The following is a 20,641-nucleotide window of genomic DNA, read 5'->3' on the forward strand; positions in this document are numbered from 1 at the left end:
AATATAGGAATACCAGTCACCCTGTTCCCTTTAACTGTCTATTTGAGAATTAAAGAAGCAGTTAACTGTCCAGTTATTCAGGAGACTTTCATTATTGTACAAGAACTGCAACAACATAAATATTTAAGGCATGATGAATATATATATATTTAGCGCTTCAGAAAAAGCTGTTGATTTACATATTATCTTTTTATATACTTCCTTATGTCGACTCATTTGTCACAAGAGAGAAAATGATTTGTAAATAGTGTCACTGTTATTTTCCCCAAATCCATGACAGACAGGAGTAACAAGACTGAAGGACACGATCAACACCTGTGGCCTTGACAGAACAAGAGGCAGCCAACTGTGTTCCTACTGATCTATAAGGTGGTTATTAGTCTTTCAGTAAACATCCGGTCTGAAATCAGTCATGAATATGATAGAAAATGTAGAATACAAAGTGCTTAAATCATTATTGATTCCAGTGTGACATTTTCAAAAGACCAACAATTAGGAAGATAATTAGAATTAGAATACTGGTGTTGTCTGAGGGGCTGTTCCTCTCCACCAAGAACACAACAGTGGTGGAAGCCATGAATCCCTTTTCATAATATTATTTTCTATGTTTATTTGATGTTAAGATTGATACCTCTCTTGTTTACAGCACGTAGCTTAGCATAAGGACAGTAGGGAAGGAGCGAGTTCTGTCCAGCGGTGGACCCTCTGCAGGCCTCCTCAGGTTTTCACACCTTGGTTTTTAAACAGATGAAATGCGTGAGATATACTGTTTTAATTAATGAGCTTTGGATATGAATGGAGGTGAATGGTATCTATCAAATTCATCTTTATGTTAAGCTGACTCTATATATAGCCATCAGCATGCATATACAGTAGAATACATGTATAATAGCATTAATGATGACTCAGGGTGGAAACGCTCATTAAGTGAAAAGGTCACCAGGCAACCCCCCCCCCCCCCCCCCCCCCCCAACTCAGTCACTGGTGGGTATATCCATCAAGCTGTCAATCAAATACAGCTCAGGTGTGGATGGACAGAGTTAAAGTTGATAACACTGCAGGAGAAGTTTCTACAAATGTTTTAAGACCTTGTTTGTGTCGTGACTCTGGGTATTGAAATTTGTTCACAACCACGCTGAATTCAAGCTGACTAGAGCTGCTCTAATCTGGCACAGAGCAAGCTGCAAACTTTTCAGAGACACATTTTCAAGGCTCTAGAGGCAGCACCTACACCTGCAGCGACAGAAGGGGAGGCCAGAGCTTTTATTCAACTGTGTGTTATTAATAAATCAACCACATCAATGAATTATAAATCCCTTTGGGAGCACACAGACTCACTTAATTGACAATAAGCACAACAATGGAGAGCAGTAGTATACAGAGACATGGTTGGCAGACAGCTGTGAACTGTGAGTGTGCATCCAAACAAAATGATAGTGTTCCAGTGTATTTTGATATCAATGAGAGGCCTGCAGCAGAGACAGCGCTGTGGTGAAAACTATCAGTTTATTAGAATCAGCCACGTTAAACTTAATTAGATGTGGTAATACTGACAACACGCTTGCAATGCTAAAATGTAAAAGTACGAGAGTGGTGAGAAACGTGTTCGGGTACAATTTGATACTTTTAGGAAACGGTGTAGAGTTTTCACAGCAGTGTCCAGTGGAAATGTGACAGATGTGCTGTGAATGATACTCCAGCCGAACATACATGCAAATCCTCAAAGCTGGTTTTCAAACGATCACCTCAACAAGAGAGAAACTCCCGAGGCTTTTGAATCAGCCTTCTACAGCACACAATAAATCCATTTGTACAGCAGTCGTGTCATACTCTGCACTATGCTGCTCATATTTTTTTCTTTGTCTTGATTTCATTTTATATTCATCTATTAATTCTAGTCTTCCCACTTCTTCCACACAAATCTTCCGTACACTCCGTCTAAATCTGCTACATTCTCTGAAGCTTAACATCGACTGAGAAAACACTGAAGTGGATAAGAATGGAATCAATTGGTGAATATAATTAGTATTTTTCATTATTTTAGAACACATTTTCGAACGCTGTGGTCATTGTCATGATAAAATGAATACGTTGGTCCATATTATGAACAGTATCTTAGAATGATCTTTCTCTCAGAGGTTGCCAAAATCCCCCCAAATCAGTTTTCTCTTTTATTGTAATGATATCATCTCTCTCTATTCTTTTTTTTTCACAATGTATTTCTCATCTTTTTCTCAAGCAGCTGAAATGTGTTGACTTCCCAACACAGCTGGCTCCGAGGAGTCTTAAGCATAGCAATGCAAACACGGACCATAGACTGAACCAGCACATCTCTATGGATGTTACACAAACAATTTGTTGACATACCACACAATTACCCAAAATACCACCAAACTGCACACCACACTCTTGTTGCTCAACACCCTCCTACTGTCTAAAAAGTGCTTTATGACACATGTCTCTATTGAATAAGGCTGTTGGCTAAAAAAATATCTCTCACACAATGCACTTGCAACCACAGATCAAGAACAACTTTGGTTTGCTCCAGTACAACTGCTAAGAAGACACTAAACAGTGAAGACTGAACGCAGGACATTCACATGGAAATATCTTGGCTGATGTTTCATTGCTATTTTTTTTTTTCTTGTGTTCCCTTTTTTTGTACAACAAAATAGATCCTCTGAAGGATTAACCTGCTTCGCTGGTGTCGCTGTTAATCATAATCGTCATATTCTGGATCCATGTTTTCACCCTGATAGTGCGTCCCTTGTGTGGAGTAGGACATCGTCTTCATGGAACAGTTGGTGTCCGACAAAATTGCCTGAAAAGAACGTTATCGGAACGTGTTAACAACATGAGTCAAAGTCCCTTGTGTACAAATGTTACTGAGTTAACAATTTGTTTATTGGGTCAAACCAAGATGCTGATTTATTTGTTCTTAAAATTTGACTTTTCTTGACTGAAATCTGGGGTCTACTTTATAGGACACATGAAGGCTCATGAAGTAAATTACTGAATCAGTGTAACCAATGGAAAATGGAAATTTGAAATGTGACTTCAGCAGTTAAAGGTTTGAAATTGTCACTTTGCTGTGCCTTGAACACAACCCTAAATGCCTCAACGTTGGCATGGGACACCGGGGGTCTTGCAGAATTGTCCAATATCAACATTCTTGTCTCGTGATGAGTCTGTTCATTGTAACTTGTAGGTTAAATTGTATTCGACCTCCCTTGAAAAATAGCTGTCACAATTTTCCATGGTTGTGGAATTTCTTAATATTCTATTTAAAGACTATTTCCTTTTTAAAAAGTGGTGTGGTTTGTGCAGTATGGAGGTGTAAATGACTACACAGCCTAATGGTCTCTGTTGTCATGGATGTGGTATTTGCTCCACACTGTAGGACTGAATGTATCATTTCTTGTTCGTCTGTTTTAGAATTGATGGAACCAAATGTCGGAGCATTATCATTTAGACAGAGCTGGGAGTTGTACATCTACGTAACTATCTATCCAAACAATCGCTCGTGTGATTGTGGTGAATGTTTTTGTATATTTGTGTGTTTTGAATCTTACAATTTTCTCTTCTTGTCCTGGTGGATTCCTGAGAAAGATACAAAGTGGAGCAAAGAATATATCCACTACTCCAATTATGGTCATCAGCCAGGGGAAGCCAATGTTCTCAGCAATTGATCCGCCAATAGATGGACCTATATTATAAGAGGACACATCACATACTGGTTTAGGGAGGTTATATTCTTTAAAGAAAATAACAGTAGGTCATGATAAGATATTTAACTTCAAGGAAATTGCTGTTCTGAAAAAGAAAAATTCCCCCCAGCTTTCCAAATATCCAGAATCAAAACTTGTTTAACACGCTGTGTGATTAACACCAGTCAGAGCTGGAAGATACAGAACCACATGTTGCTGGTTAAAGTCATACTGGTGCCAGAACTTTAATCTGAAAACACTCTGAATGAACATGAGGAAGAAATAAAAGCACCGATTTAGCATGTTAAACTATACATCAGGGCAAGACATAAAAACAAAGGACCGAGATATTTTATGTCTATTATGCAATTTGGTGGTTATGTTAAAACATCAGAGGTATAGAACCATATCTTGAAACAGAGGTGGTGGTTTAAATGCAAAACCAAAGAATCAGGGATGGAGAATTCAGTTATTTCCTGTTTCCTAATACCTTTCAATATGTTTTAATCTCATATGGTTCTGTTGTCTGTTTTACTTCCTGCCAATGTCTTTTTCCCCCCATCATTTTTCTGTCACCTGTGTCTTGTTAGTCACAACTGTCCGTCTATATTTAGACGTGTCTTTCCTCCTCTTAGCTGCCAAAACATTATGTTCTCTTCCTGAGTGTATGTCAGCTTGTTCCCTGTTCCCGTGTGTTCTACCTGTGTATGGACTTTTGAGTCTCTGTCTGCTTTTCACTGGATTCATGTGGACTTCTCTCTGTGACCTTTGCATCAATGAACTTTGTAAAGTCTGCCCCGGGTGTTTGAGTCCTGCGTGTTTCTGTTACCTCACCTGCACCAGTTCAGGTTCATTATATCAGTCACAACCTGTAAATACTTTGTGCTCACCTAAAGCAAATCCCATGCAGAACGCAACATCAGCAATGGCATACACACTTCCATACACAGACACATGCCGCAGGTCCACCAGGTAACCCATTATAGGCATCATAGAGGAGTCCACCATGCCTGAAACAGCACAAACAATATAGGTGAATGCACTGGTGCTGTTTGTTTAGCACTCTATTAAATTAGATGACTTACCAATGGCAAAGCCAACACCAAAGTTTGGAAGAATCAGACCATAGATGTCTCTGGCAAATGGAACCTACAGCAGACAGACACATTCCAGCTGTTTATTGAACTGAAAGTTTTCCATTGTATACAGTGTATGTATTTATGGACCTATCAAAAAGAATACATCTGTAAAAGTATAAAGGTGAAAAATATTGAAAGGAATAAATATTACAAAATCAGGACATATAATGACAAATCAAATTCTTTTTCACTTTTGTTTCTCTATTTATCTTTTTGCATTGAAATAACTCCTTTTCTATATATTTCCTATTACATTTGTAACTATTTTGTATTATCCTTAAATATTAATTTCTATTCACCCAGTGTCAGCTGTGATTGGCTCAACATGGCACACAACTCTTTAGTGACCTAGCAGCACTGATCAAATTTTGAAGAGGTCCTATCTGACCCCACACTGATGCTGTTAGTTGTCTCCTTCATACTTACACATATTACACTGATTCCAACCACCACCATTCCAATGAAAGCACACAGCCATCTGCAAGGGAGTGAGGATGTGATGTCACCTCATGTAAAACACTGATACAATCAACCGCGTTATTAAGTTAGAAGTTAGAAGATGTACGTTTGTTCAAAATGTGTATAACATGTAATATATACAAAAGGCTCCAGAACCATGGGCAACCATAATGACATTCTGCATTCTGAAGTGCCCTTGGGCAAGATATTGAATTGAATTGCCCATAATAAAAAAAAGTGCTGCCCATAGATGCACTGTATGAATATGTGTGTGAATGAGTGGAAAGAGCTTTGAGTGGTCATCAAGACTAGAAAAGCTCTATAAAAATACAGACCATTTTTCTCAAAGTGCTTTACAGTACAGTTTTACCATGCACACATTCACACACATATTCATACAGTGCATCTATGTGCAGCACTCTCTTTTTCATACATCGTGCCCTGCACATATGTAGAACCTTTGTCGTGATCTGTGAAACGCTCCGTACTGTTTCTGACATCCTGTTCCATTAAATCCACATTGACATTGACAGTAATAAGTTGTAGCAGTGGCTCTAACAGTAGGATCAGAGACAGCAGAAGCAGCATTCGTCACGATTTAACATTTAAAATGATTGAACAGTCTTGTTCAATGGTAATACTTAACAATAGAGGAACATTCCGAATCAACAAACCCAAATATCAAAATTACCATTCGAAGAGAAGATGTGCAAACACAGAAATTATGGATGCTCTGTATCATCAAGGCTTCAATAAAGCCAGCCTCACAAACACTGAAAACTCATTTAGAGGAGCGGAAACAGATGTCACATCCACAGAGGGAGAGAGAGATAGAGAGAGCCCGAGAGAAGAAAAAGAAGAAGGGGGGAGAGAGACAGGAGGAAGATAAGGATAATTTCCCTCCTTACCTCCCCATCTTGTGCGCCAACGTGCCGAAGATGTTGGTTCCAATAAGATAGGAGATGGACGCTGGTAAGAAAGCGACGCCTGGGCCGTAGACAGACACACAGAGAGAATGAAGGTGTGGGTAGGTTTGCAAAGATAAGCAGAGCTCTATCAGTGCCTCATCGCTGAGCTGCTGTACATCTTCCATTGTCTGTAATGAAGACTTATGCTTTCCACCTGCCAGTATATGACACCCTAATATCCTGTTCCCCACTCACCCTTTTCTATCTGACCTAGACTTCATATACAACAGACTGGAGGAACAAACTAATAACCCCAAAGCCTGGAGCAGCGCCTGTACAGAGGAGATCTAGCAGGATGGATTAGGGACACCACAGCACTAAGTCAAAAACGTATGTGTAATATGTAAATAAGATCAGAGAAAATGTCATAAACTAAAGATCATGACTGATGACACTATTTTTAAAAACACAGAATTTGTGACCATAGAAACATATTTTTTCAAATCAAAATGTCACTTGGGGACTGCTGTCCACATTATAAAGTAAATGTGGATGTAGTGTTAGTATTTGTGGTGAATTCTAAGCATCTTGTCAAAAACTATGACTAATTATTTTGTTAGTTCCCATCAACCTCAGTTTATATGGCTGGGTCGTTTGAGAAGCTCCTGGAATCTGACAGTAAAGCCTTTGTGAGTAAAGAATCTTTGATGCCATGCGGACAATGTTCTGTCCGTAGACAGGGGGATGAAAAGACTGGAGCCAGAAAGGGGCCTCTGGCCAACTGTTGAACCTCACATTCAGGAGCAGTAATTCAGATTGCATCCTATGCTCTGTTTCCAAGTATAACTGAGTTTGCTTGATTTGATTGTTTGTGAAGCCTGGATGTTTCACTTCCTTGAAAGTGGTTTAAAATGTATCCTGAACTGGTGTCAGAGCAACAACTCATTAAGCACAAACCTGCACTATTGTAGGTTTAAAAAGAGTTCTATAGGACGGATGGTTTGGGATGGAAAAGGTTTACGACTGTTCACACCCCCAGATTCTTGAACAGCAGTTTTAATCTCAAATTGCCAGCTGGCCCTTGACGTGGCTTATCTGTGATAGCTCTACACTGAGGTGCTGCTCTGCAGGTTCTTGTCACAAACTCCAAGCACTGTTTGGAGAATCAGGCCCGGGACATTGTCCGGAGTTGCCCTTTTCACACATGGAACACACAACCAGGGATTTTCTCTTTTTCAGATGTGTCCCCACCATAGACTGTATAACAAAAGGGACCACATGTCCACAAGGACCACAAGTGACGCTAACACATCCCATAAACTGAGGGGAGGTTTTTTTTTCCTCTGTTGAATAGACATCTCAGATCTGCAGCTGTTTCTTAACCAATGACCCCCAGACAAACAAACGTCAAATGAATAACCTCCTCAGAGGAGATGACAACATGTTACTAACTTTAGGTATATCTTGGTCCAGATCAGCAGCTCTGACTTAGCTACTTCAGCTAACCTAGCTTGTATAATGCCAATAATCATCAACACCTGGGTTCTTCCGATACCACTCGTAATGTTACAGCCAGGTCTCATATAAGAAAAAACACAAAGTTTAAACTATAGATTTTGACAGAAATGAGACATTCTTTTCATCTGTCATAAGCATTATTGTATGTGCTGTAACAACATTTTATGTGTATGCATAATGTGTATTTTGTAAATACCTAGCTGCCATTTCCTGGCACACATGGTCTCCATCATCCAGATTGGCAGCGTTGGCTCCATCATGGCTATGGCCATATTTCCAAAACAAATGGTCCCTAGGGATGAAAATAGATGACAAGTTGATGCAGTGTCAGTTATCATCTACCCTTTCTTCTCTTTGGCCCTTATGTGCTATTCTTCCAACTCCCTCCACATAGACGTGCATTCAAATGAATCCTATTGTTTCTGCTCATCTGTTGTCACATTAACAGACATAGAAAAAAAATGCTCACTCACTCTCAGATGCCTTTTATCTGCCATGCACATTTGTTTTACACTTGTAAAGAATATCTCATAACCACATTAATTCCATAATCCATAGTCATATCCTGATAATACAACGTTTAAATGTTGGCGTTCCATCCCACTTGTACTCAGACTTTAACGCAGCATTTGTCGCATGTCCTCTGCAGGGAGAGTTGTAAGCTGGTTCAGCTGTGAAGACACTCAATTAAGGGAAGCATGTAATCTGAAGAGTGATATATATTATTTGATAATGGCACATGCCTTTGACCTCAAGACTGCTGATATTTCTTGAACCTCTGTTCTCTGCTGGATAGTTGATTAGGTGGTCCATTAAGACAATAGTTTTGTTCACATTTATTGGGCTGCTGTTAGTTTCTTACCAGCTGCGATTACAATGTATGGATCCTTCATCAGTGTCAGCAGTGGGGTCCCCTTCTGACTCTGTGAAGGAAAAAGGCAAAGGCAATTCAATGATTCTGGTAGAATATGTAACAGTAAGATGTCAAACAAGACACCACCAACAACACCAAACATGTCCATTAGTCACTGATCACGTTCATCAGCAGTGTTCCTCATATTAATTCAAAGATGCAGTATTTGCTCATATGTTGATCCACTGAATATTATTTCCTTTTGTAATGCAGTGACAAGTAACAAGAAGTTACTTAAGCTTCCCTCCATAGTACACTGTTTCACTACATTTTAACTCCGAGCAAGAAAAGAGAAGCAGGTAGAGATGCAGTGTGCTTCCCAACTCATGAACTTTGTTATCAGAGCATTCCCACAGAATAATACTCATTTCCTGAGACTTATTTGAAATAACCTTCAAATTGACTTGCGTCTGCTGCCTCTTGATAGCCAGAGATAACGATACCTATCAACTCCACAAATAAAGAAAAGAACAAGTCACCCGTCAGACAAAGGAATAGAGGAGGAGGATTGAATGTAACAAGACATTCAACCTTCAGCTCTGCATTGCTGACATGAGCACACTGAATCAGAACGATAGCAACAGAGCATGGTTATTCATTAAAGGTAATGATTTGTCTGACCAGTGACCTGTTCTCTAGGAATAAAGAAGGTGATTGACATCCAACATGACTTCCGTTGATTTTAGTAAATGGTAAATAAATTGCAGAGCTAGTTTGGATCCTGAATGTTCAATTATCACTGAAAGCTTTTCTATCCTGAAAGAATGTTAGATACTGTAAAGTATTGTGTACTAGTGCCCTGTTAAGGTGCTTGCATACAGTAAGTGCTGTTTACCATTTACCCAAAGCTATGGATATTGTGTTTCATGCCCTCCACCTTCTCTATTTCTATCCATACTTTCTGCATTTACTATTACATGAAGAAACAATGCCACAAAGAGAGTTTATAAAGCAGTGTGTAGCTATAAAGGTCATCTTAATGAAGTGAGCCTGCAGGAAATGAATGATCAAGTCGAACATGCTCACCTCTGGTTCCACCTTGGTGGGCTGAAGAACAAAGAGCTGCAGAGCTGGAAAGACAGTGTGTCCATTTGATGTCAGTCTCTGATACTACATGAATACATCTTATATCATGATGGAATTATGCTGAACACTCCATTCCTCGCATAAAGTCTAGTCTTGGTGTGAGTGTAAGGAACTTTGCAACTGTACCTCCATCAAACAAAGCCAGGAAAGCCAGAATAAGGAAAGGAGCAGTCTTCCCAACAAATTCGTACATCACACTGCCGAATGGGGGTCCCACTGTGGAAGGCAGACTGGATGGTCACTGTACTTTACTCACACAATCAAAGCTCAGGGAGCAACAAGTTCGACAGGTTAGCTTTGAAAATGTTGCAAGTACAACCTGTTTCAAAATGAAATATTTGCATAAAATATATTCTACACTCTGGAATACACGTCCTAAATCATTGTTCATCATAGTTTACACTTGCTGGTCATAGAATGGAGAGTTTGAACATCTTGGATCATAACTCCACAGCTAATTTAAGTTTCAATTAGATACAATGTTTATGCAAATAGATCAAACTACAGAGGTTAACTCACACAGGACTGGACAGTTTCTCTGTGTTCTGAGCAGATGTGAATGCCTTTAGCTAAGAATCTTGACTCGTTCAGTTTTACACATTATCTTCTGTCTGGCCTAACAGAAATCCTGGAAACAGTCACTGATGGTTCTTAATAATGTGTAACAGTTCAAATAAGGGAAGTTGCTGTCTAATCATTATATTCCAAATCTGCCATGTCGCCTTTACAGATGCATGTGGTGGTTGAAGTATGTACGTATACATACCTAACACTCCTAGTGCCATCCCTCCCAAAGCGATTCCAATGGCATGACCTCTCTCCTCATCATTTGTGTAAACACTAGCAAGCATTCCCATGCCTGAAAACACACAGAGACAAGCATCACTTCTTCAGATGTTTAATGTAACACAATGGCTCTAAACCTTTCCAGTCATTTATACCAGTAGAATCTGGGTGGTACAAAGTACAATCATTATTGTTGGCTTGGTGGACCTGTTGGGTCGCTGTTGGCACTGCACTAAAATAGTTTCCTCACTAAAATATTTTTTTTCTTTTAATTTTTTTCCCTTAGGAACATCCATTCTGAAACTGATCTCAACACTGACCTAGACAATTTCATGTGACAACAATTCCCAGTGTAAAATATTTCATTTTATATTTAACATAAAACATTATTTCTTCTTCTCCTCAATTACCTGTCGCCCCCCCCTGGAAATTATCTTCCAGCTCTCACTAAGTGGAACTGAGGTTGAGCATCTAAGTTCAAGATGAAGATGACTGTCATATTTCAAAATGTAAGTGTAGATGCTCACACTTGATGAAATGACATTTGGATTTAAGACAAGATAAGATAAGATGTACTTTTATTGATCCCCCATAGTGGTAATTCACAATCGACTCAATTCAGACCATTTTTTATTCATAGACCCATTATTTACACATATTGATGAAGAATTGTTCTAATTAATGGCTATAACTGCCACCAAGCCATCTTCTTTGGTAGCCTAAACAAACCTCTACCTGTGTCTGAGAGGATTTCCTCATGGCCTATTTTCCACGAACAGTGGGAGCAGTCAGGTCGCAGCTCGACCATAAGATTATACTGCATGGGCATATAACTCCTGATGCTTGGCTTTACATCAAAGGCAAATTACTCATGTACAGTGAATTGAAATTTAACAATTTACTAATTTCAAGTGTATTCCCAGATTTAGACAAAATCAAAAATGTGATTTGACCTCCCTACTTTAGCTGCAACATAATTAGCATGAGCCAATTCAGTATTTCTTCAACACTTACCAACCTAATAATCTATACCCAGTACGACAAATGGTCAAAACAGCAGATTTAAGTTTTTTATACTTTTGTGGCATCAAAGAAAACTTGCTTCCCTTCTCGAAACCCTGTTTCTCGCTTAGCCAAGCACCATTTTGATAACAAACAACCCACAATGCAGCACTAATTAAAATGTTATACGTTCAGCTTATAACGCAAGAGTAAGTATTCTTTAAATGTCTGAATTTATGTTAATGCATTCAGATATGCTGAATGTGAGAAGAAGGAGGTCTTACCTGCTACCGATGAGCAGGAGGAGCCCACACCTTGAAGCGATCTGGCCAGAAACAGCAGAGCGTAGCTCGATGAGAAGGCAAACACTTCACAACAGTGAGAACAACAGAAATACAGACAAAGAATCATCAGATATGATGCAATCATTCAGATTTTCTGATAATTGAGGACATGTTTTGGTGGAAACTTACTGATAGTGGAGAGGAACATGATACAGAAACCAATGAATATTGGAAGTTGGTATCCTATTCTAAAGGGACAAAGGGAAAAAAGGCATGAGATCAAATCTGCACATCATTTATTTCTTCACAAATATACATAAAATGTATAAAACAAAATCAGTTAAAAATGTAGAGGATGTGGACGACTGCTGATGTGCTTGAATCAAGAAACTAAACATACAAAATAAGGGTCTTGTGACAACACCGACGCAAAGCATTTTTAGAAATTCTGCACCTGCAGGACGTTCTTTCCAGATACAAATGTTGGCCCGACACGAAACAATGGGGGAGGATGATAACATCTTTGTTTTCAATAAAAGGCTGAAAGCTGCCAGCCACATCAAAGCTGTTGTAATCCCACGTAGATACCAGGCATGCTTGACTTGCCTTGTATAGTCCTCTGTCAGGAGGGAAGGTGACTAAGAACCAGTAATGGGACTGTGTTCTTTGTCTCAATTACAGCATGTCTGAGTGCTCATCTGAGACGCTCCAAACTGGCTTTGAGGTGAATGCCAGTTGTTGGATTTGTTTAGGTTAGCTCTGTCGTAATATACATGGTAAAGCTTCCTGGTTATTGTGCTTTTATCATAGTGACCTTAAACTAACATGAAAATAAGATTTTTCCCACGTCATTACCATCACTATACCTAATTCCATTTCAATTTGCCTTGAGAATCAGTTTTCCCTAAATGGAGTGTAAAACCACTGTAGGACAGGCATGTTGTTTTGGAAGTTTTGACAATCACACTTGGATGTGTTGGTTGAAATTTGAGTTGCTCATCATTTTTGCAACTACTAATGCATGAAAACACGAACTATCAGGAATTCTGCTCCATTTGAGGAAGTTGGATTAGACCTTGTGGCTGAGATGACCTCAGAACCACATGAAACCCAGTTTACAACCCAGTTAAAAACATATTGACTAGTTCCTGTATCTATTGAGAACATTTGACTGCAATGCCTTTTTTATGCAGTTTTGATTTTCACGCCGATCTTCTCCCCAGATATTCCGTCTATACTAGCTTGGCTCTCTCCCTCCATAAATGAAGACATCCCTGTAAAGATATTGTGTTGTTCTTTTCCAGGAATATTTGTTCAGTGAACTTTGAGTGGATGCACACTGAGCCTCACAGTAGCAACGCAGTCAAAGAAACAACCAAACCAACAAGTGAATATGATCAGATAGTGCTGAGTTAATTTATGTTTCCAAAAAAAGGTTCAAAAAGTACTGCTGTTTTCATTGGGAACGTTTTGAATTTCAAGAGGTGAAACTTTGCTCCTGTTAACTAATGCTGTTTTCAAAATATAATCTTACTGAACAAAGATTACTAAAAACATTTTCACACATTTTGCAGACTAATAAGCAAATAATCAGTAAATGAATTAATAATTCAAATCATGGTTCATTGTAGCCACACAATACTGAGCTCTGTAAAGTATGTGACTGATTAATGGTGTTTTACGATAAGAATGCATGGTCTCTGTTCAGCGTGTGACAACTAAGAGGGTTTTCACTATCAACTATTCCTTTACTAACTATTTCCTGAGTGCTATCCCGCAGGAAATATTAATAATGCCTGTGAAGAACCCAGCTAAAGAAATGGTAAACGCTACATATGTAACGTCCTCACAGAGACACAAAGAGGTGGCACCTACCTGTTAGTGAGGGGCCCTATGAAGGGGTTGGTGATGAGCTGTACGGTGGCCTTGGAGGCAAACAGCATTCCCACTTTGACATTCTCATTGAGCAGCTTGCTGGTGGACTGGGGGCAGTCGGAGGAGTTCTGTGGCACCTCTTGAGCCGCGGGGGTCGTGGGGATCAGACCAGCGGACCTGGCTGTGGCGTTGGAGCCAGGCAACCTCACGGTGTTGTCATATAAAGACACAATACTGTGGAAGGCTCCCTGAGGATCCTGCTGTAGCGTGGTGTTGTTCTTCGACACCCCGTCTGTCATCTCGTCCAGGTTGTACAAGTAGCTGGGAATGATGGGAACTGGCAGGCATAAAGAGGGGAGAGAAGACTGATGCAATGAAATATGACTCGACCACTGACTGATGCTCACTGGCGTGACACTAATCCAGATGTCACTGCAACATATGTCAGAAAAGAACAAGGAGGGTTCCTCGAGGGGGAAAGAAAGAAAAGATTTAACCATTTGATGAGTGAATAAATAAATGAAATTATTCTCACAGTTTTTTTTTCAATCTACTGGTCAGTAGTTTATTTCACTGGTGAACGGCAAAAATAAAAAAAAGTGTAACTTGAGAGCGTGAGGCTATGTGTACTACAGCTATGTGTACTGCTGTGACAACACTGTCTTAGTGTGAGTTTGCAGAATGTCTAAGACTTGGCTCTGCTGTAAAGATCAATGTAAATAAAGATCAGTCGTTTATATAGTCGTATTGATAAAACTCATAAATGTGTGTGGGGTGATTATGCTGCTTTCAACAGACTTTTAAACTCTGAGTGCACAGCCACCAGCCTGCAGCCTGTGTTTTCTGCAGCAGTCCATCTAATGATGATGTCTGTAGTCAATGGAACTCTGAAGTTGTTATTTTTCTAAAATCAGTCCAACAGCGGGGACGACCGCGAACACTCACAGCTGAGCACACACACACTCGTGTAGCGCATGTGGGGGCGGGACTCATACAGACAGACACCTTTCTCCATCATCATGCTCATCTTGAGGCTAGTGGTGGTAACATGTACAAACATACTGAATGACAACTATTTTGGGAATCAACAATTACAATAAAGTAGCTGCAGGACTCGAATGCGTAAGTTGTTTTCGAAAGCTCTGCGGTATCCGTCTGTGGGTTTGTATTTAAAGAAGCAGGAGACAGCTGAGAAGAAAACGCCTTTAACCAATATGAACATGTGTTTGGGTTGTTAACTTTGTGTTTACCTTTACATCCTACATATCACACTTCATACAGATGTCAGGCTCACAGTCCCTCTCTATCTCGCCTCGCCCTTCAGATCTACACTCATCACAAAGGATCATGTTTCATCCCTGTGACCATGATCTTTTTTCACCTTTTCTTTCCATTGTATGGCTTTATTGGAGATGTGAGGCAGGCAGATATGCTCATGGCTGAACGAGCATATCTGCAAGATATTTCAGAGTGATTTAGTCAACCATAATAAGTAGAGAGAGAGATGACCTGATTCTAAAAACCTGTTTCACTTTCTTTTACATAGAAGCTGAGTATTTCATATTTTAGGAAACTATATTCATGTCGGAAAATGATATGGTTTTGTTCTAGAAACAGGTTCTTTTTATTCACAGGTAAGGCAGTGAATAACCAAATAACAAATTAACAGTGATAGTGTTTGCATTGTGTCAGCACGGCGCTGAGATACCACATCTCATAAAACAATATTTGATGTTTCAGTCAATCAATACAATCAATACAATCAATCAACACAACTGTGCCCAGTATTAAAATGTGCCATCCGTTGCTGGACATTTTAATAATGGTGTTATATTGATGACACCAAATAACTAATGTCTTGAAGGTGTCACGGTTATGGTTTTATTTGGTCATGTTTTGGTGTATTTTGTCACGGTTATGTATTTTTCTACGTTCCTCTCATGTTCCCTCCTGTGTTCCTCTCATGTTCCCTCCTGCCTTCCTCTGTGCTCCACCCTGTGATTCTCCTGTGTTGTTCTCTGTGTCCCTCTCCTGTGTTCCCCTCCTTGTCCCTCGCTATGTTCCACCCTGTGCCTCTCCCGTGTTCATCCCTGTCTTGGTTATTGTATTTTGTTCTCGTTGATAAGTTTGTTCAGTGTTTCCTGTTTTATTTTGTAGTCCTTGCTCCCTGTGTGTTTTCACCCGTTGACTTCCTGCCCTCATCAGGTTCACCTGTTTGTCTTGTGCCACCTGTCCCCAGTTACTCATTAGTTCCAGTGTGTATATAAGTCTTTGTGTTCCCCCATGTGGTTGTTGGTTCGTCGTTTCTGGTCATGTCCTGTTCGTCATCTTTGATTCTTGTCATGTTCATGTGTCCCGTCAGTTTCTCCATAAGTTGTTTCCTGTCCTTCCTTGTTCCACTCCTGTTTTTGAGTGCGACTTTTGTTTCTTGAAGATTTCTTTTGTTACGTCTACCCTTTTAAATAAAAGACACTTTTTGTTAAACCATATTTAGTTTCTGCGTTTTGGTCCTTCCCTTCCCTTTTTTCCTACCACTCCGTTCCCTCCCCACGCACCTCCAACCCTGACAGAAGGACATAGAGTGGCCTGTTGATGCTGGTCTCAGAGAGGACCCATCATGATTTTCCTTATTTTCTGTCATATATGTGATGTTACAGTATTGACGTCCATATTAAACAAAGTTTTAAATAATGCCGCAAATATAATTTAAAATTAGTTTTGAGACAGAAACTCAGATATCAACTCTGATACTCGCTCCAGGGTTTTTGTTCTACTTCCAGTACGAGTTTATTTTAGCTCGTCCCAGATTCTTTGTACAATCATCTGCTTCAAGCACGGCTCGTTCTCCCATAACAGTCTACTGGAATTGTATTACAGACATTTAATGCATTCAAGCAGAAAAATAACTGCCAGTGCAGCTTTATCACAGACCGGAATAACATTTTAGTAAAAAATTAGCTTTAGTATTTCCTGACAGCAGACGTTTTCCACTTCGTCATATGTAGACAATTGTTTCAGTACAAATAGCGATTGAAAGAATATATTCACTGTTGTGTTGCACAATAAGCAGGTAAAATATGTGATATTCACTGAACTCAGACATCCTGCTGTAATCTTTGTTTGTTTAACCTTGTTCCCTCTCACAGTCTGGATCAGATTCACACTGGAACATGTAGACATGGATGCTGGCGGCGCTGGCTTAGGATGTTCAGCCATTCAGCAAAAGCTAGCAAGAACCCAGACACCACCCACTCCCATCACGCCTCATGTCAAAGTGACACGACCAAAACACCTGAACGCACACTGACAGACAACTGCCGGAAGATGACGTACTCCCTTACTTCTGATTATAGTCTCTGCGTCAGCGAGAGAAGACCCTGGTCTTGCGCAGTGAGAGCACTGGCAGGGTGGATTTAGGAAGACGGGCTGGTTAATGACAGAGAATCGTTTCAATCAGTCCAAATGAAATTATCGGTTGTGATTATGGTTGCGGAACAGTCACAGTTTAGTGAGGTTTAGTCACAAAAACTACTTGGCTAGTTTGAGGAATAATATATACATCATTGAAAATACATTAGGGCTAAAGGTTTGTTTTCATGGATAAAAGAAATAACTTTTCCAGTTGGTGTTACGCGGGAACATGACTCTTTTTCGTCAACTCATCCGAGTATGGACTTTGTCTGCTACGTCACCTGACTTCCTCCTTTATCATATTCACTAAAGCTGCTACAGGTCATCTGACAATAAACCATAACGTGGGTCATACAACAAGCTGCTGAGTTAGTTTTTCATCAGCAGTCTGAAATCCTTTAAATGCACTGAGCACTTTATTAGGAACTCCCTTGTTCCTCCCTCTGATCTCAAACAGCCTCAGCTTTTCGTTTCGTTCGTTCCTCAAGATGTTGGAAACGCTCCTCTGAGATTCTGCTCCATGTTGACGTGACTGCATCACATCTCCTGCTCTACCACATCACAAAGGGGGTCAGTGGAGTAAACTGAACTCATGTTCATAAAACTGGGGTCATAAAGGGATGAACATGATCAACACTCAGACTGTGACATTGAAACCTGCCACAGCAGAAATCCACATTCATCAGACCTGGCTCCAACTGTCCAGTGTTGGTGAGTCTGTGTCGCTGCAGCCTCACAGTTCTGTTCCTGGCTGACAGGAGTGGAACCTGATGTGGTCTCTGCTGTTGTGCATCATCTACCTGAAGGTTGTTGTTCATTCTGATGCTTCTCTGTTCACCACAGTTGTAAAGGCTATCTGAGTTTCTGTGTCAGCTCCCACCATATTCAGACCATTCTCCTCTGACCTCTCTCATCAACACAGAACTGCTGCTCGCTGAATGTTTTTTTGTTTCTGAGTAAAAACTCAACTGTTGTGTGTGAAAATATCAGGAGAGATCACCAGTTTCAGAAACACTCAAACCAGCAATCACGTCACATACAGTCAGAGTCACTGGGATCACATGTTTTCTCCCGTCTGATATTTGATGTGAATTTTAACTGAAGCTCCTAAAGAGCATCCGCAGGATTTTATACATGACACTGCTGCCACACAATTGAATAAACAGTTCCCAAAAAAGTGCTAGAGGAGCTTTTTGCAGCCCGTTCATTTTCCGTTTACTTCTACCAAATTTAAAGCCAAATCTAAATACTCTGAGTCCTAATTCCGACCCGAAAATATTCTTATCCCGAAAGAAAGTCTCAACCCCAACAACAAGATAGTCATGTAATGGTTTCTGACATCAAGGGGGAAACCTTGATTTATGTGGGTCTGGTGTTATCACGGGGAAATAAACATTGCATTAAAGACATTAACAGGGTTTGATGTGTGGATTCAGAAATGATATGGCGTGATGACGAATTATATTTTTGCCAAAGAATTACAAAAGTTCATTTAAAGCCACAGGGGTCAGCTATTATAGGCTACTAGCAACTGGGTCCTCTTACATTTACTAGAGATAGAGAAAGTCCTATCATATTACATGTTACTTCTCTGCCAGTGTCAGTTGGATTGGGTTAAATCTGATCTGGTAATGTTCATCCATTCTAAGGAAGAGCAGATGTCAAACGGGTATAATTGGATTATGACATTTAAGTCATCCTCATTGTCTGCTAACCTATACTTGCACTACACGGTGTCTATAGCTGCAGGACGCAGCACGTGATTATATCTGATCACTTAACCTGATGTGCTTTTGAAATGGAAAGTCCAGATTCGAGTCTTCATCATTTTCTGACTCTGAGCGCGTCCTGCTGCGCGCTGCGTGTCCGGAGCGACTTGAGGAAAACGACTACCTGTTGCGCATGAGGTGGGGGGATAAAGACAATAAAACAAACAAACAGGAGATAAATAAAGTGAGAGGTGTGAGCACCTACCGACTACAGTGAGCAGCATGTTGTCCAGCAGCAGGGCCACGAAGACAATGAAGAGAATCAGTTTCCTCGACTGTCTCTCCTCTCTGAGCCATTTGATCAAATTAAACTGCCGGAGCGCATCCAATCCCCCCATGATGTTAGTCCCGAAAAGAGCCAGACGAGAGGAGACAGGTCCACCTGTGGAGCGACAAGTGCCACTGGCCGGTCAGAAACTTCAACATGGGTTTCTACCAGTCTGCACGAAACACTTGAGAAGTCAGAAATAAGAAGCAACAGTGAGCGCTGCGGTGTGGAGCTCTTACCTGAGACGTTCAAGTGTCACAAGCAGCAGCAGCAGCAGCATCAGAGGAGGAGGAGGAGGAGGAGGAGGAGGAGAGGATGCTCTCTTTCTACTGACTGGACCCACTGCTGACGTCATCCAGCCTTCATGTGTAGCTCCCTGTCAGAGCTGACTTCAAACATACACAACTACTGACACAACACTGTGATGCTGTGAGGATCCACATTTCTGTCTCAGTTCACACAATTCGAGAAAGATCACAAGCCATTCTCCCATCAGTGTGTGTGTGTGTGTGTGTGTGTGGCCCAGTATTTAGGTTAAGTTAGGTTAAGGTTAAGGATAAGGTAAGAGTTTAGCAAGTTTAGCATGGTTAGAATAAGTCTCCTGCAGATGAAATTCAATGTAATGGTCTCTGAATTCAAGGAGGCACCTCTGTGTGTGTGTGTGTGTGTGTGTGTGTGTGTGTGTGTGTGTGTGTGTGTGTGTGTGTGTGAGAGAGAGAGAGATCCAGGCATTAAGTTTAGGTTAAGATAAAGTTAGGGTAAGGTAAGGATTTTTAGTAGTAAGTATGGTTAAAATGAGAATTAGTCTCCTGTAAATGAATGTAATTCAGTGTAATGGTCTCTGAAGTCAAGGAGACACGGCTGTGTGTGTGTTTCTGCTGTGATATACAGTATATATATATATATATATATATATATATATATGGCAAACAATGAAGCATCCATTTACCTTCATTCACCTCGTGCCTAGTCTGAGCAGTCATCTCATCTATGTACTTTAGATTTCAGGTGAGGACATGTCTGTGTTTGTAATAGTTTTACTTCCTGATAACCTTAAAGATAGTATTACCTTGTTGAAAGATTTAATATAATTATTTGCACGCCCAGTTTCTTGGCCTGCTCTGTTTATCTTGTGCTAATCCCATGTATTACCGTCTTGTGGGCAGTGGGCGAGACCTGACAGTTTTTGATGATGTCAAACTGATTACATAGTGAAACAAAGCAAAAGTTTGAAGCTCTCATTCGTTCAGGTTCATGGTATCTCAATGGATCCAAAGACCTGCACCTGTTTTTTCATCCCTGTGTCAGTGAAGCATCCGTTCACCTGGCATCTCCTCTACAGCGCAAAGTATCGCCCTGTGAAACTAGCAGATTGGCTACTGGTGACAGGAAATGACAAAGTCACATGGAAGAGAAGATATTTATGAGGGGAGAGAATTTCAGTTTCATCACTTCGATTTCAAGGTTTTCTTTGTGACTTATTTTTTTCCCTCTGAAAGCTTATTTAATGCTTCGA

The 20,641-nt window shown here is 40.2% G+C and overlaps 1 protein-coding gene across 1 annotated transcript; it reads right to left on the minus strand.

Moving 5' to 3' along the window:
* Window positions 1-1,487: 1,487 nt before the first annotated feature.
* On the minus strand, window positions 1,488-19,463 carry slc18a2 (solute carrier family 18 member 2). The gene is made up of 16 exons (XM_020090275.2): window positions 19,365-19,463; window positions 19,063-19,239; window positions 13,678-14,014; window positions 11,992-12,050; window positions 11,803-11,886; window positions 10,497-10,589; window positions 9,857-9,946; window positions 9,671-9,714; window positions 8,594-8,654; window positions 7,928-8,023; window positions 6,214-6,292; window positions 5,273-5,324; window positions 4,793-4,856; window positions 4,598-4,717; window positions 3,573-3,706; window positions 1,488-2,821 (listed from the first exon to the last, which is right to left on the minus strand). Exons 2-16 carry the CDS (start codon window positions 19,193-19,195, stop codon window positions 2,714-2,716), a joined length of 1,554 nt encoding a protein of 517 aa, XP_019945834.1. The 5' UTR covers window positions 19,196-19,239; window positions 19,365-19,463; the 3' UTR covers window positions 1,488-2,713.
* Window positions 19,464-20,641: the final 1,178 nt, after the last annotated feature.

This window comes from Paralichthys olivaceus, chromosome 14, assembly GCF_024713975.1.
Source record: "Paralichthys olivaceus isolate ysfri-2021 chromosome 14, ASM2471397v2, whole genome shotgun sequence".
In the NCBI taxonomy this organism is placed as follows: Eukaryota; Metazoa; Chordata; class Actinopteri; order Pleuronectiformes; family Paralichthyidae; genus Paralichthys; species Paralichthys olivaceus.

Bases quoted from the DNA above. Each gene is read 5' to 3' on its own strand.
- slc18a2 (XM_020090275.2), bottom strand. From the start codon at position 19,195: ATGGGGGGATTGGATGCGCTCCGGCAGTTTAATTTGATCAAATGGCTC. The intron at 11,887-11,991 runs GTAAGTTTCCAC...ACTGTTGTGAAG, and splicing joins CATGTTCCTCTCCACTATCA to TGTTTGCCTTCTCATCGAGC. The intron at 8,024-8,593 runs GTAAGAAACTAA...TTTCATCCCTAG, and splicing joins ATACATTGTAATCGCAGCTG to GGACCATTTGTTTTGGAAAT.